At 30.2% G+C, this 17,893-nt stretch overlaps 1 protein-coding gene across 3 annotated transcripts; it reads right to left on the bottom strand.

Annotated features, from left to right (window-relative positions):
* Positions 1 to 492: 492 nt before the first annotated feature.
* Positions 493 to 15,686, bottom strand: LOC136985407 (ankyrin repeat domain-containing protein 49-like). 3 transcript variants are annotated; one of them, XM_067282684.1, is made up of 4 exons: positions 15,566 to 15,686; positions 15,324 to 15,425; positions 8,850 to 9,010; positions 493 to 1,161 (listed from the first exon to the last, which is right to left on the bottom strand). In XM_067282684.1, exons 2-4 carry the CDS (start codon positions 15,415 to 15,417, stop codon positions 826 to 828), a joined length of 591 nt encoding a protein of 196 aa, XP_067138785.1. In that variant the 5' UTR covers positions 15,418 to 15,425; positions 15,566 to 15,686; the 3' UTR covers positions 493 to 825. The 3 variants fall into 3 exon arrangements, with proteins under 3 accessions (XP_067138785.1, XP_067138783.1, XP_067138784.1); XM_067282682.1 differs by having other exon boundaries at positions 15,546 to 15,644; XM_067282683.1 differs by lacking the exon at positions 15,566 to 15,686 and having other exon boundaries at positions 15,324 to 15,484.
* Positions 15,687 to 17,893: the final 2,207 nt, after the last annotated feature.

Genomic DNA, 17,893 nt, shown 5'->3' with positions numbered 1-17,893 from the left:
TCCAAACACACGTTTCCATGAGGCAACTGTGCCATAAATTTGTTTTATGACGATAAAAATGTCAATGACAATGGATTCATTAAAACTCATCGTAGACTGCATAACTTATCAATACATGTTCAGAACACCTTGTAAATTCATTAAATACATTTATCCTTGACACAGCACAGGCCACTGACTAATTAACCAGATTACAGCTCAAATCTATTACCTGAAAAGTACCTTCATCTGTTTTAAGACAAACTAGAAGTAAATTATGTAGCAATTTAACAGACCTTGTCATTAATTTGAGTATTTTTGAGCTTTTATTTTTCCTAAATATGTTAATAAATTTGTAAAATGCATCTTATGATATAAATTTTCAATGTATAAACGGCTACAAAAATTACACAGTGAAATACTACAATATTCTGAAACTAATGAATGAGCTTTAAAGTATTGATAACATTAAACAAAGCAAATATGAAAAATTTTGAATAATCAAACAACAAATCATTTGCAGAACATTTATTGTAAAATTGCAGATATAATTTAATATGTACGTATATGCATATCTTATTTAATAAAAATTAAAAAGAAAACATGTAATATGTACAAGCTATAATTTATAAAAACATTGTGAAGTCTTATTTAGTACACCTTTTACAATATACAGCTTAAGTTTGTAGCTCTTATTTTGATATTTTTTGAGCAGTTTGAGCATTGACATCATTAGAATTGCTGCCTATTTTGGTAATTTTCAGAATCAAATTTTGCTCAGTGTTTAAAGAAATTTATGTTTTAAATAAATAAATGTAATTTCTAACATCTTAATGGAAATAAATACTAGTAGACATTGATAGATTCATCTAAAATTTCAAATAATTTAGAGAAAGGCCCACTCCGATAAGCTATCTCATAAGCTGTCTCGCCTGCTTCATTTTTTATGGTAGCATCTATGTAAGGATGCCACAACAATAGTTCCAATGTACGCCTGCCTCCATTATTTGAAGCAGCCAGATGTAAAGGAGTCTGGCCGCCTTTGGAAATGGCATTTACATTTGCACCATTTTGGAGGAGAACCGAGGTGGCTTCAACGCTGTCCCACTTGCATGCACAATGTAATGGTTCCCAGTTGTCTTCTGTCTTTGCTGCTATGTTTGCTTTGTATGAAAGAAGAATCTGTGATATAAGAAATTAATCATTAATCAATAAACATTTTAGCTATTTTCAAAAATTATAAATTAACATAAAAAAGGGTTGTGTTTTAAGAACAAAAAAAGAGTAAGAAATAAAATAATAGTTTATCTGTAAATTGTCACAAGTGTTTAGCAGACAAAATTTAAATAAAAAATACAAAGTTGAGTATGTACTTTAAAAATTAAAAGTACCATATTTCTCTACATGTACAGTACTGTACAGTACATCAAAGTATATGAGCATGCTTTTATAAGGGACTATATTCTGCAAGTATCTAAAATCTCTTATAGTATCAGAAGTATTTTTTCATTTTGGCTTTTTATTTTTAATAATGTCACTGAACAGTAGTGAAATGCTCTTAATAAATCAAAACAAACTGTACACATAAGAGCATATTATATGTGATGTATGCTTGAGTTTCAAGAATGCAAAAACAAATTATTTTCACTAATAAGAGTATGCTCTTACATGTTTGGATATACAGCAGGATTCATCATCAAACACAACACAGTAGAGCATCGATTATCCGACTTAATTGGGGACGGGTTGGTCGAATAACCGAAAAGTATGAAAAAATACATTATTAGTATAGTGTATTAGGCCTAGTTTAAATACTAGCCTCCCTTTCATGGTCGAGTCAGTCCAGTGCTGCCAGCTAAAACATGCAAAAATTTAACAAAAATAATATTAAAGTAGCCAAGACATAACTAAATATTGTAGCGCCACATCACTAGCGGACATTTGAATTTGCCGACTAGAATGCGATCGGTTAACCGATAAGTCGGTTAATCGGGGGTTGGATAATCGATGTTCTACTGTATATGAATATAACAATGAGCCATAACAAGCAAATATATTTTTGATTTTTAATAAGTTAATGTGTAAATCTTTACCGTGTCCATTCAAGTATATTAATTTAAACTAATCAGCATATACCACAATATACACTGCATGACTCAATCTGAAGAAATTAATTGAAGATATGTTTAAGATTTGACTATTATATTAAGAAGACATGTTACCTGGGAATACAACTCATATAATAGAAAACAGTTAAAAATGAATAATGTATAGAAAGAAGTATATTTTCTTAATAGCTTCATTGCTTTAATGGAAATAATAATTAGATGGAATTAGCAAGGATGGCTTTGCTTGGGAAAATGACATATTAAGGATTGTTTTGAGTTATTTTATCAATCTTGGGATTACAGGATGAAATATGTCTTTATCCTGTGATTCTGGGATTTCCCAGAATTATTGTTTTTATATATGTTAAGGAATTATACTACTTGGATCATTGGCATTTAATGCTAAAAATGAGAACAAATATAGAAATAGATTTTTTTACCATTTAATAAATGAAATAAAGTTTACATGACCCTTTGTAAACTTTTTTGTGTTTGTTTTCTTTTACTAACTTACTAAAAAAGACCTCTTTGAAAATTCAGAGAGATCCTTTTTTATAAATAATAACATCGCAAAGCCCGATGAGTATAAAATACATCACCAAATGATCACCTAAATATCGGGCTATAATATTGTACCAATCATTTAATGTAGCCATATTATAGCCCAATATTTAGATGATCGTTTGGTGATGTATTAGATCCTTTTTTATACATTTGTAAACTTTTTCAACTATGTATGAACAAAAGCAAAATGTGAAAAATAGAGGTTCAGAACAAAATTTATTTTAAATTTTAATAAGAATGTAAAAAATTAGTAACAGATTGATAGTGACTTAGATTAGTTCAATTTGTAAATTTAATTACAGGATTTAATTGTATCAAACTTTGTTATGGGAGATATATTAAATATAAAAAATATGTTTATAATAGAGATTTAAAAAGCTAGATAAGTGATTTTTCTAAACATTGTATAAAAGAATAAGCAAATAAAATTTTAGAATAGTTAAAAATTTTAATCCTGCAGAGATTGCATCAAGTTTGCATTAGTAGTATTTATTACTTAGTAAATATTGATACAATAACTTACTCTAATTATCTAAAAGAATACTACTTGGAATTTGGAATAAACAATTAAATCCCAGGATATATCCCACAGATAAAATCATCATAATATATAAAAATATCTTATAACAAAACCACAAATTGATTTAATGTTTAGAAAAATTGCTTAATCCAGCTTTTTAAATCAGCAAGCTTCAATCCAGACTTTTGTATAATTTAGCTGATGTAGCATGCATCTTCTACACCCGGGATGGGCAAACAGCGGCCCATGTCACATAAAATATGAATAATTATATCAATTTTCCAGCTTAAGGAAGTACGCAGCAAAAATTCAAACATTATTTCTACAACTTATGTATGTGAATAGTTTTTCCACAATGAACCTAGTAAAACTTAAAACAAGAAAGTGGCTAACAGACACATTGAAACTAATTTAAAACTGGCAGTGACTAATATTTAACTAAATATTTCTGATATATTATGTTTACATCAGTTCCAGAAGCTAAATTAAGTATGCATATGCTAATTCATAATTATATATGAATAAATAATTGTAATTTACCAGCATTTTTTCCCACTTTTCTCTTGTATGCAGCCCACATCAGATGAAAAGTTTTAAAATGTGGCCCTTACATAGAAAAAGGTTGCCTATCCCTGTTCTACACAATAACTGGATCAGGTTTTGTTGATTGTGCATAGTAGTTTCATCCATTTATTGTGTAGAAGGTAATTTCTTTTAATTTTACATTTATTGTATATATGTGAAATACTAAAATTAAACAAACAGTGGCTTAAGAATGGCTGTACAGGTGCTAATAATATCAGTGTACTGCAAATCAAATGCAAGCTGAATGCTGCAGATGACTGACATGTAGTATGTAAGTAAACCCAGAGCATGGACTCAGCAATTTCTGTTTGTCCTGTGTGACTTGATCCATAGCCATTTTACACATTGACAGATAGCTGTACTATTAAATTCATTGAAACAATATTCAAAAACATAATAATGTGTGTAGTTATATTTGTGATTTTTAGTTTCAATTTTTCAATTGACACCCCAATAATGTTATATTGACCCCCAGGGGTCAATATCGATCACTTTGGTGAACCCTGCTGTAACAGAACAAATGGTTGTTGACCAGAAAAGAACAATTACACATGACAATCTTTTTCTGCAAACAACACTTTAACATATCAAGTAACAAGTTACACAGCAGATACATAAAGACAGAAACACTAGATCACAGCAGTCAGACACTCTGAATGCCAAAATCAGAAGAATCATCAAACAGCAGAGATTTGTGGCTTTCCCCATTGGCTCATCTGCAACCTGTCCAATAATGCAAGGGACTAGCTTTTCCATACTACAGAGAACACATGTGCTGGAGACAACTGGACAGTTAAACTCAACATTACAGGAGTATAGGCAGCTAGAGTCCTATCTAAACAATTCAGAATTAAAAAGGTCAACATATCAATATCAGCTACCTACTACATCATAAAGAATAACAGTCTTTTTCTAAAGAACACCAAAGTGAGATATACAAGGTTCTGGTCAAAGATGGCAGAAACATGATCTATATTACATAGGAAGGATTTGCTGAAAGAATGCCAAGAAGATTTGAGGAAAGGACAGGTAATGACAGCTCTGGCCAAACACATTTTTAATCCTATAATATGCTTCTTGTCTAGTCTTGATGTATACTTGTGAGCACTATGTTGGCCTCTTTATTCCTAGACTTATTAAACTATCACTGGACACAAGATCAGCCTTAGAAAATCCCAAATGCATGCATTTTGGGAAAATAAAGTGATTTTCTAAGGCTGATCTTGTGTCCAGTGATAGTTTAATAAGTCTAGGAATAAAGAGGCCAACATAGTGCTCACAAGTGTATATATTTTTAATCAACCAACCAACAGTCAACTTCCTGTTGGAAGGAAGCAGAGATTATTCCAACAGATACAAGATTTTTCCCTTTGAAAATAGCTGAAGAACTGGACATATTGACTATATGGACCGTTTATTTTAAAAGTGGTGCAAGTCCATTTTTTCTTCTTTTGAGATATTTAAACGTTTGCATTGTAGTTGATTCAAAAATATAAATAAAGTGTACTAAGTTTGATAATGTTTCTATGACTTTAGAAATATGTAAGTTAATTGCATAAAGACTTCTATGTGAATTTAACTAAACTAATATATTCTTTCTGGGCCATAAATGGACTTACACCACTTTCAAAATTATTGAACAGTAAAACTCATTAAATTTCTATTATGTAAAACTTAATTTCACTTGAAACACATTGTGTTTTATTCTGATTTTGTTTATATATGATAACAAGAAATAAAATTGTGTTGTTTATTCTGAACATTAAAAATATTTACTTATTGTTAAACTATTTTATGATAAGTTTATCATTATTATGAGCTACCATTAGACACTACTTTTCATTTAGGTTCATTACATGGATTTTTTTTTCCATTCTATCAAATTGTACATTTATGGGTAAAATTCAGTTTTCCTCCTCAGTTATAAGGGGCTGTCCATAAATGATCTCCACTGGAAGGGAGGGAGGGGGTTAATCCCTTTCCTTAAGACAAGTCAGACAAGAATGGTTGAGCATTAGTGGATATCCATTTATTTCATTATATTTTATAGAGTTTAAGCATTTTATTATATATATTTCAAAGTTTCTTGTATGTTTCATTTCTACTTATGGTATCTATCATTCATAAAGTGATGAAGGTTTTAATGGGGGTTGAGTTATGTTGGACATCAAAAGAGGGGAAGAAGTTACAAAAACTTGGAAAAACTGGGACAAGAGAAGGGAGTAAAAGTTTCAAGAAAAATGCACATGTAATTTATGGAAAGCCGAAGTGCTTAGACTGCAGAAAATGGACTTACACCACCTCATAATCAATGGTTATGCAATGCAATTTACTGATGAATTTTTAATTGATCAAAGCTTATGGTTATTTTAAAATAATAAGTGTGAATTGTTTATAAATAAAAAGTTCACACTAAATTATATGTATATTATGTGATTTCTCAATTTTTTTCCAAAAATGGACTTACACCACTTTCAAAATAAACGGTCCATATTATGGTTTTTGCTAAATAAATCGAGAGGAAGCAATAAATTAGATGTGGGTATGGTTGCTTTCATCACTTCACTTGTGTTTTCAGACATAAATGCTTCTCCGTAATGAACTTAACTGAGTTTTTAAGTCATCAAAAATAAATAAATAAAAAATACTACCATCCTGTCTGGACTTTGATAAGAGATAAAAACGATAAGGATACTTTAGACAAACATTTCAAAACTGTCATAATCTATTTGTTTTTTAGTTTCTTTTTCTGTATTTTATAGTATTTTATTCTTTCATTGCTTTTATCACTGTGTTAATCATTTAGTTTGTATACTTGATGTTTACATGTTAAAACTATTCATTTTACACAGTTATTTAAATCAAAAAGTTCTGATTTATTTAAAATTGTTCACATATTTGAACTTCCTGAAGATGTTCAACGAAAATACTATATGTTCTTGTTCAAATTTCCTTTTTTCTAATACTCCTCTATTTACAAACAGGTTAGGTTCCCCAGGTTTTGTCGTAAGTCAAAAACTAACTCACAAATTACGTTTTTACATAGAATAAGCACTTATTATTAGTGTTTGATTCTTCAATGCACTTAATAGAACACAGAATTACACTTGTTTACTTGCAGTAGTGAGCAAGTAAACAAGTGTTTCAAACATTTTTTTTCACCTAACACACTTAGTTTTATAATGTCCAGCTTAGTTACAATAATAATAAAATGACACTTCTTGCATTTATCTCCACTGCTAGATTTACTATTACACATATTTTTGAAGCACTAATCATAAAAGTTTACAAAAAATTACAAATACTGGCAAAAAATGTCATTACTCCAATGTACCAATCTCAACACTACTTCATGAACAGCAAATGGAACCTCTGAATTTGCACAAAAACAAAAAATGATATGCAAAAGAAAGCCCACATTAATTCTTTATTATTGGTCAAAAATTGACTTTAACATCACCCCATAAGCAACAAGAGAACTTCAAAATTGCATGAGATTTTAAATATATGGTCAAATTAAATTATTATTTCAGCAACCTAAATAGTGCTGTTTTTTCCCCAAACTTATCACAATGACTTTTGTATGTTATAACTTCCTTTTTTTTATTCTTTTTAAGTACCTTTAACAAAATGCATTTTGGACTCATATCATCCCTCTTCAGTTGTTATACAGTTGTTACATATTAAAATTTGGTGTATGGTCAAATTGTTCACAAGTCTGAAAGTTTGAGTTTGTAAGTAGGGAAACACCTGTATTTGGGATTGATGATGGGACATACTAACCTTGAAAAGACATTTTTCCAATAAAGTTTTGACTCCTAAAACTTTGTAATGTTTTTTTTCTTCTAATACATATTAATTTGCTCATAAAATATTGTTTCATTTTGCATGCTAATGTGTAATAATTTTCGGGGAAATTTTGTGTAGTTTTGGGGAATTTTTGGTCCTGAAAATATTCTGCATCCCTGGATGTTGGTTACTGATTTATTGAATTAGGAAGTCAAAAAGATAATGTTCAATTAAAACCAATTTAATAATGATTAACACATAATTTAGCTAATTAATTATCAAACTTACAATCTAGAATTTATAAGAAAAAATATACAGGTATCCCTTGTACAACATGGTTTGAAAATTGGGGTTATCTCTGTACAACATGGTTTCCAGTTTCGCTCTAACACGGTTTGAGAATTTGAGAAATCCTCTGTACAAAACTTCACAACTTTTAAGTACAAACTCTGTTAGTCTATATTTATTTTTATTCAAGTAAACATGCATGCATGATGTCTGAAAGTTACTCATGGATTTTAAATATTGAAATTTTCAATTTGCTTTGTGCCTTTTGTCAGGTTTACTTTAATGAAAAATGACAGTGCAATTTGTTTCTTCCTTGTCCTAGCTTTCTTATCAACTGGGTATCGTTGTTGCTTTCAGACTTTAGCCCTTAAGACTCATTGTGTTTTGTTTTCACACATTAATCTTCATATTTAGAAAAGTTTATTTAAATATATATTTTTTTAACTCTAGGTAAGTAATCATTCATAAAAATAACAAACGAATAAAATACAGCAGCATCTTGGTACTCAAACAACTCAATATTCAAACACAAATTCTGGAAACTAAATTGCTCAGTCCTCAATTGAACAAACATGAACTGCTAGAACAAATTTTCAATTAATAAAGATATTTTTATTTTGTCATACATAAAAAAATTTTATGATAAAAATTTTTAAAATGAAGACGTTGCTGATTTTCTGATCAAGATCAACAAAAAAGCTCAGAAGATTAGGATACTTTGTAAAAAGAAAATGCCCTTGCTTAACTAAAATTAATATTAACACATTATACAGTACTTTTAATTGTGATTGTTAGTTAATTATTGATAGGAAATAAGTTATTGATTGCTTTAATGATCATCTTTTTCATTACTAAGAGAAATAAGAGTATACTTTTGTTAACTTCTGGAACCTGACTATGTTTTGCACTAGTCCTTTGTTTCATATAGCATGGATTCACATAACAGTACTTTTTCAGAACATAACTACTGTGTTATACAAAGGATACCTATATATTTTAAAATATTAAAAAATTACCCTTATAACTTCTACATTATTATTATAACAAGCTCTATGTAAAGGAGTATATGAATCTTCATCTTTAACATTAACCAGATTTGGATCACTTTCCAGCAAAGCTCTTAACACCTCCACTTCATTATTTTCTGCAGCTTGTAGAACATCTTTCTCAGGATCACCTAATATTAAGAATTAAAATTATAAGATTCTTCAAAAGAGTTTAAGCTTTAATTAATTTTTAACATTAGATTGTTCAAAAGATTTATTTGTAAGTGATTATCAGAACCTTATGTATTTTCATGTAAAATCATACCTTGATGTTAGTTCTGTTTATGTAACTATAACGGCTGTGTGTGTACAATTGTCACTTAATATATCAAATTTTGTTAATTCAAATCTTATTTTTGTTCCAATACAACTGTCATAACTCAATGCACTTTGTGTGTTTATAAGTCAAAATGGTTTCAAGGGCATATTTTGCTAGCTCAAACTCTACAGTTCTGATAAACTTATTTTTAATATACATAGAAAACCAAGCCAAAATTATACCAATAATCAAATGATTGAGCCAGATTAATTGTCAGGCTAATTATTAAATTTAATACCAGATGGAGCCATAATCACCTACCTTAACTCCAAATTACATAATTTCTACACTATAATTAATTGGTCAAGTTATAGCCTAATAGTTATTCCTGCTCTAATCACTTGTATTTATTTCATGTATAATACAGTCAAACCTGTTTTTATGTGGTGGATAGGGACCACATAAAAAAGTCTCACATAGAAAATAACTCGTTTTAAAATCGTAGTCTTAGTCTCTAAGGAAATTACCTTCCTCTTCACTTTGTTTTTGCCCTTATTCATTTTCAGGGATTATGTCTAAACATAAAATAAAAATTCTAAAACTTTATATCTAAATAGAAAAAATAATACAGTACATTTACCTTCAATTTACACTTTGAAATGAATCTTATCTTAATGATCCAGGAATGTGAAAGCACTTTGAAGGTTTAATTAACATAATTAAAACAGACGTAGAATTTATTGACAACAGATGTCAGCACTTGACTACATCGTCTTGTCTATTGTCTGTTTTACATATTTTTGTCCAGGTGGTGTTTTGTTGACTTAAAAAATAAATTATTTCATTTTTCGCATATTCATACAATAATATTACTATAATAAGTTCATTTATGCTATAATAAGTTTATTTAGCTACAATAAGTCAACGTGAGAGATGACAAAACGCACGAGACTAGTCGCCAACTATACCGCACAAAAAAAGACTACATAAAAACAGGTTTGACTGTATTGTAACCTTAGTTAAAGTTACCATTTCAAACAAGAAATGTAAAGCCTGAAGATGGCCTATTATAGTAAGCTGAAAACGTTCAGAATAAAACAATAAGCTCAGCGAATATAAATCAGGTGTGTTTATTTATTAATTGATTTAAACCAGTGTTTCCCAAACTTTTTTAGGCCACGCCCCACTTTAACATTTCTAAAATCATCATGTCCCCCCATATAATAATTTTAGTTAAAAATTTATTTTTGTTCTTTTTAGTAATATGAATGATAATTTTGAAAGCGGTTTCTTACGACTGTTGTCAAAACAAAGAAACGTACTTTTAATAAATAAAAATAAGATATTTTTAAAACTTAATTTAATGTGATTTGTGGGCTTGATGCTTTTTACACAGCGATTTTATATCTGGCTCAAGCTTAGTTGGCTTAAGTCTCAAATCTCCACGTTGTGTTATATCCAGACGATTTCTTTTTTTAGTCAACAAATTACTCACAGCACTAAAGCCACATTCAGCTAGATATGAAGATGGAAACGGTAATAAGAGTTTTCTTGCACATTTTGTGGTATTGGGGTATTTGGCTTCTGTTTCATCGCAAAGCCATGCCATCGCACCTTTAATATTAAATAGAGTTATTACAGATTCGTCACTTTGCAACTCCGCGAGTTCTTCTTGATATTGCAGATTGGATATATCAGCTAAATCCACCAAAACTGGTTGCACCATCCATGTCGGAAAATTCATTTCTTTTAAATCAGCAAATCTCTCTTTAAAATCCGTAATTAAAATTTTTAAATGATTAACAATTTCAAGTATTGCAGAGTCAGAAACATTACACTTGTTGAGCCAATGAAACTGTTCAAAATTTCTGTTACTTAAGTGTTTCTGACTTAATTCTAGATTCTTAACAAAACCAAATATTTTTGCTTTGGCATCGACCAGTGTTTTGCTTGGTCCTTGTAGTTGCTTGTTCAATATATTTAGCTTCTCAAAAATATCGGCTTAGTAACTTACATATGCTTTGCCATTTGTTGTCAATAAGAACGTCATTTCAGGCTTATCAATTAAAAACTTTTTAAGCGAATCAAACAACTCAATAAATCGTTTCAAACAATTTCCTTTTGATAGCCACCTTACTTCAGTGTGTAGTAACAATTGTACATGGTCTTCATTTTGCTCCTCACAAAATAGCTTAAATAAGCGCTCGGTTTTAGCGCTGGCTTTTATCGAGTTAATGCATTTGATAACTGCATTTAGTGTTTCATGGAGGATAGGAGACATGTTTTTAGCCACCAAGTTTTCTTTATGAATAACGCAGTGAATAAGGGTCATTTCTGGATTATCAGCTTTCATCAATTGTAAACAACCATTTTTCTTGCCCATCATATTGGGGACACCATCTGCAGCAGCACACGAAATAACATTCTTCATGGGGATCTCATTGTCATCCAAGTAGCATTTGAATATGTTGTAAATGTCTCTCGATTTGGTAGTGCTTTCTAATTGTTTACAAAATAGCATTTCTTCTGCAAACTGTCCACGTTCAATATATCTAACATAAGTGATAAGAACGGCTTCACTGTCTCTTAGAGTTGACTCGTCCATTTGCACAGAAAAATTTCTGGTTTTTAGTTTCAAAACAAGTTGTTTTTCAATGTCATCGCCCATCTCGTCGATCCTTCGGCTGACAGTATTTTTACTAAGAGGCATTGCTACTACATCCTCGTCATTTTTTTCTAAAACGGTTTTCATAAAAGCAGAAATAGAGGGCTTTATTAGATTCTCCCCTATTGTGTGGCTCTTCCCTGATTTAGCAATTAACAAAGAGATTTGTTAACTAGCCTCTTGGATACGACTATTTGTTACATTTCTAGACGTGAATATTGAAGTAATTGTCGTCCTTTTCTCGAACTTTTCCTTCAATGTTTTGAAGAAACTTAAATCTGAATTAATATAGTCCTTGTGTTTGGCCTTCAAATGTGCTTCAAGCCGACCCAATTTCATAGATTCGTTTGTCAAACATTGCTGGCATATCAAGCAAAACGGCATCCTCTCATCATTAACTGCTGGTATGAATCCATATTTCAGATATTCCTCTGAATATTGACGAACTTTCTTTTTTGTTGTTCCACTCATTTTTTATGGGCTAAAAAAATAAAATTTTGTAAAAATAATTCAATATGGCAGAGTAAACGTAAATTAAGAAAAAATTGTTTTTGTGTAGATATACATCTTGCCGCAAGTAATACTAGGGATAAAAGCAAGCCCTGAAGATTCCAGAAGATTAGATTGCGGGAATTAAATTCTTATGGACTCCTTTATCAAAGACACTCCTATTAGAGATATTCAAACTAACAAAAATAGCACAATTTATTAGTTTATAAATATTATCAATAGTTTTAACTTTTTATATAAGTTTTTAAAGTTTAAATGTTTAAAAAATAAACAAAAATTATTCAATACGTAAAAATTATATTATACAACATGTATCAATAAATTCATTTAATCATATAAATGACAATTAAAAATATTACGACATATAGGTGTTAAAAATAAAAGAGTTAAATTCTTAGAAAAATTTTGCAAAAACGTTGTTACTTAGCGACTTTAAAAGATACAAGATTTCTGCGACAAGAGATACAGCAAAGGGAAAAGCTGAAAAGTTACAGTAGTGAACCGAAAATCGGAATCAATTGGGAACTGGGGTTGTTCAGATTAGGGATTTGTTCCGATTACAGTTTATGTATGAAAAAATATATTAACCTGTCAGATGTTCAAATTTTTCTCCGTTGCGTGTCGCTTCGTGTTGAATTTTCGTCGATTTTAACCCTAACGAAAATTTTTATAATAATAATCGAGGTTATCGTATCGTTAAAAATTATTTCTGCATTTTGTACAAACAAAATAAATATATTGAAGAATATAAAAACATGAAATTTATACTTTAGAAGTAAATTTAGTATCAAAAACGTTCGATTCAGCACGACACAGTCCGACTGAAAATCCTGCCGATTACCGGCGATTCCTATTACCAGGGTTCCGATTTACAAGTCTCTACTGTACTTGCGGACTCTAATAACATAGTTTCAATTTTGATACCATCTTAAAAATTATTAAGGGGGTATTATTATTATTAATATTATTATTAAGGGGGTAAATTATGTCATGTCAATTTTCAAATTGCCCCCTCCAACCAGCAAATTGCCCCCCTGTGGGGCGTACGCCCCACTTTGGGAAACACTGATTTAAACAGTGCTGAGAAGGCGATAGATAGATAGATATATAAATTGTAGCTCATTTTAAACATCACTGAAAGTCCAATTTGATTAACAAACAAAAGAACTGCATAATGTTTAACTAAATATTTATTTATAAATAGTAATCTGAACTCTAAACTCATACAGATTCTGGAAATAAAATTTGATGTAATACATTCATTGGTTTTTGGTCATTAATACTTTCTATACAAGTTTAACTTAACTGAATATAGCTGAATATAACTGAAAATAGTGTTAAATTCCATTTTGGTTCCTGATTCGGCTGCAAAATTCAGTTTCGGCCAGACCTTACCTGTCTGTGAAAATGTAATGATACCAGATCCGATACCCAAAGTAAGGTATTGATATTGGTATCGGACCAAAAGTATCGAGTGCAAAAAGTACTCAGTATCAAAGGAAAGTGTCGACACGGTATCAGCAGTATCAAGAGATCCCTACTTGTCCCTTTGTCATAAGAAGTTGGCATCCCTAACTGTAATCTGAATTTTTTCAATACACCTATCCCTCGTTTTACACAGTACTTCTTTTACACGTTTTCGCTTTTACACGGTTTAAAAAATAAATGTAGAAAATAAACTGGCTATGATCAAAAGGAACAATTTTTAACTCTAATCTACATCTATATTCCAATCCAACTTAATTATATGTTATAGTTGACATTTAGGATACTAGGTGACAGTTTTATTTCAATCCGTCAAATAGTAACCGATAAACCGATATAGAGTACTCCCCCATATGCACAAAGTTGCATTCATTGCACATAGTTTTAAACCAGAAAATTTTAATTTTTCATATTCATAAGTAACAAACGATTACATTATTTTTAATTACATTTTTTACATTACATTACACAATTACATTACATTTTTATGAATCTTTCAGATTTTATTATTTGTTCCTTTGTACTTTGTATTTAATTAATAAAAGAATATATCTATTTTTTGCCTTTCAATATTTTTGTTTGATTTATGTACCTTTAAAAAATTGAAAAAAATTCATAATTAATAAACAACGAAATTATGTGTTTTTTGCATACTTTTCGATTTACACAGTTTTACATTCAAAAAGATACAAATTCGATTTACACGTTTTTCTCAGGAACCTATCTTCCGTGTAAATCGAGGGATAGGTGTACTTTCACTATTTTTTGGGAGTTTTCTACCCTGTAGATACTAAGAGAACATACCCATCATGGGTTTGGGTAGGCCCACAATAGGAATGACAGAATGGTAAGGAATGGGCCTAACATACTTGAAACTGACTGCCATGAAAAAATTTCTGGGGTTTGCTTATCCAGATTTAATTCAGGGTTCAGAGAGTGGTAGGCTAATGCCCTAACTGCCTCCTCATCATCATAATCAGAATTAATCATCAAGGGAAGGAAAAAAATGTTTGCTTGTAGTTTTTCTTTTGCTCATCACTTGTTTCAAGTCAGTGTTTTTTACATTGTGTTTGGAATTTATTACTCTGAAAGTTGATAATCCTAATCGCGGGAAGACTATCAAAAACTGGTCCCTATTTAGGTGTTAAACATCTGAAGAAGCCTGATATGGCCAGCCTGTTGGGTCAGGTTTAAACCTGGAATCAACTACCAGTGTTTATTGATTTTATACACTCAGCCACTAGTGGGCTTAGGCAAAACTGAAACCAACTGTATGGTCCATAACACTGGTTCTTGCATCTGAAAAATCATTTACTTCTGCTTTATTTTCAAATCTCAGACTTTTGATGAATTATCTTAATCTTAAATGTTTAAGATTAATCCTTATATCTTTTAGAATTTCAATATAAAATTCTAATAAAATTTAAGGAAAAACAAACATTTCGGATCCTTGCAAATATGAAAATTGATTTATATTAAATTTTTTAAAATATACATATATTTTTTATATTACTAAGCATCTTACCAGATTCTGTCATCACACTTTCAACATTTTTACCATCAATATCTAAATTCCCAATTTCATCCACAAGTATCTCTTCACTATCATCATCTGACATTCTGATTACTGAAAACAAAAAAAAAAATGGTTATAGTTATTTAGACATATCGATCGATTTCAATATACAATGACCATGCATTTAAAATAAATAATGAAATGAGTAAATTCTACGGAAAATAAATATACATATGTTTTATAGATCCAACTTATCGCTTCTATACGCTTCCAAACGAGAAGAGAGAGCTTTCAAACATAAACTCTTTTTCGCCCTCTAGTGGACAAAAATATACCGATCGTTGCTAAATTCAGCAGCGTTGCAGAAAATTGTTGCTGCATGTTAAGCAAACGTCCGGTTTGAGCAGGCTTGGCCAATCTGCGGCCCGTCACGTTAAATTGTGTGGCCCGCTGAGCGATATTATATATCTATTACGACTTTTGTTTTCCGTTGTGTATACCAAAACAATTAAATAAATGAAAATTTGCATGTGTCATTGTTATAATGCGCAAGTGCGAGTACGAACTCTTGGTATAACAATAAAATATTATTCATTTTGTATTTGTTTTACTTTTTTAAAAGCGTGTTTGCCTAAATTGTGGCCCACCGTAATGTTACGTGTGATCAAAGTGGCCCGCGAAACAATTTAGGTTGGCCAGGCCTGGGTTTGAGTGTAATTTATAGCAGCCTCGGAAGATGCTTTCTTCGTTTTATCAAAATGGCTGCGCTCATGGAAAATTTATAATTCTTGATTATAATGTTACTTTTCAGTCTGTTAAATAATAAAAATTAAATACATAATAATTTAAACGCTTGTTCGATGACTGCTCTTGTTACACGTAATCGAGTATTAAAATACTTTTGCATTCTAGTTAAATGTCATTATCTTTAGTGAATAAATACTGGAAAATGAGTACGTTTACATCTAATATACCAGATGTTGAAAGTATAAAAACTACGACACTTCCATATAAACAGTTTCTTATTGTACGCAGGACACTTGCACGTAAATTGTTTTTAGTTGGTCTGCAATGTACCATATCTATTACACAATATATTATTTCGGTGAGAAATTGACACCATTTTGTTCACGAGGCGTTTTAGGATCTTAATAGCCAATTATTTCTAATACGACCGGATTTCAACAAATCTAACCAAACTTGGCCAAACACATAACACATAGGAAAGATGGATGGGAGGCCGACAAAGTCTCGCTTGGAACGACTCAGGGCCGGTTTTGGTCAAGGTCCTAGAATATAAGGTTAGCTCATACAGCCGATTTAGCCACTTCCTGCCAGATTCCGGATATACGTCATCCCTAGTCGATCCGTGGTCGAGCGACTGTTCTACCACAGTAAGCGAGGGAAGAAAATTTTGGAATTTCACTATTTTGGTTACTTTGTTCAGCGTTTTTAGACTCATAATCTTCGAAGGTAAACATATCTATCGTTATTACTATTATTAAACATAATTATGTCGATAAAAATTGTACGGAAGTAACAAATCTGTTCCTAGAACCGTTTGATAATCTGTTGTTGTCTTTACTCTTCGTTCTGTAGAAATTACAGAATATGGTTGCGGATAAAATATATTTATTACTAAAATACTTTAAAATACTAAGAATAGTTTTCTGCATGTATAAAAATAGTATCTGCACGATAAAACGACGACTACAAATAATAAGCTGGCCCCGTAACAGGATGGTGACACTTTTAAGATAACTCGAGGTGTAAAAAGAAATATTGTTTATTATTAATTAATATAACTTTTTAAAATATGCATATTTACGTAAAATGCATAGAAATGCAAAATATAAAAATGTTTTATATATTTAGTATAAATTTATTGTAGTGTTATTTATTCGTATAATAATTTTTATGTAAGAAATGTTAATACTACTTTTTACCACTTCAGAATATTATATCTTGATTAGACTTATTTGGAAAAATAAAAAAATACCTAAATTTTATTATTATTTTTTTTAGATGCCAAGAGCAACATGTGCTGTTGCAACTTGTAATAAAAGCTATTGTAAAACAAAGTTATTAAACAGGAAAGTTAGTTATTTTACATTTCCTAAAGATCCAATAATAAGGAGAAAATGGATCCATAATTGTAAAAGATAAATTTAATCCTGATTTTTTTCATGTTTGCTCTGATCATTTCACAGAAAATGATTTTGAGAGAAATTTAAAAGCCCAATTATTAGGTTTATTGGCAAGACCTAAACTAAAGAAAACTTCTTTACCGACAGTAAATTTAGGAAATATAGAAAATGAAAATATTAAGCAGTCAAATGAAAGAAAGAATCGTTTATTAAAAAAAAAGAAGAAAAAATTTGATAGAAAAACGTTTAGATGTAAATAAACAGGATAAATCAGAAGAATCTCTTAACAAATGTAACAATTGTAAAACTTTAGAAGATCTTAATTTTAAATTTAAACATGAAAATTCTATTTTAAAAATGAAGATTAAACATATTGAGATAAGAACGCAAGCAATCCAAAGAAATCTGAAATTGTTGAAAAGTAAAACTGTC

The sequence above is a fragment of the Centruroides vittatus genome, unplaced genomic scaffold, assembly GCF_030686945.1.
Source record: "Centruroides vittatus isolate TY-2023 unplaced genomic scaffold, ASM3068694v2 contig_964, whole genome shotgun sequence".
In the NCBI taxonomy this organism is placed as follows: Eukaryota; Metazoa; Arthropoda; class Arachnida; order Scorpiones; family Buthidae; genus Centruroides; species Centruroides vittatus.
Note: the sequence above shows the minus strand (reverse complement) of the source record. Positions and strands in the feature narration are given on the sequence as shown.

Coding starts and splice junctions, on each gene's coding strand:
- LOC136985407 (XM_067282684.1), bottom strand. CDS start 15,417: ATGTCAGATGATGATAGTGAAGAGATACTTGTGGATGAAATTGGGAAT. Junction 9,011..15,323: donor AAGTGTGATGACAGAATCTG/GTAAGATGCTTA, acceptor TCTTAATATTAG/GTGATCCTGAGAAAGATGTT. Junction 1,162..8,849: donor ATAATGTAGAAGTTATAAGG/GTAATTTTTTAA, acceptor CTTATATCACAG/ATTCTTCTTTCATACAAAGC.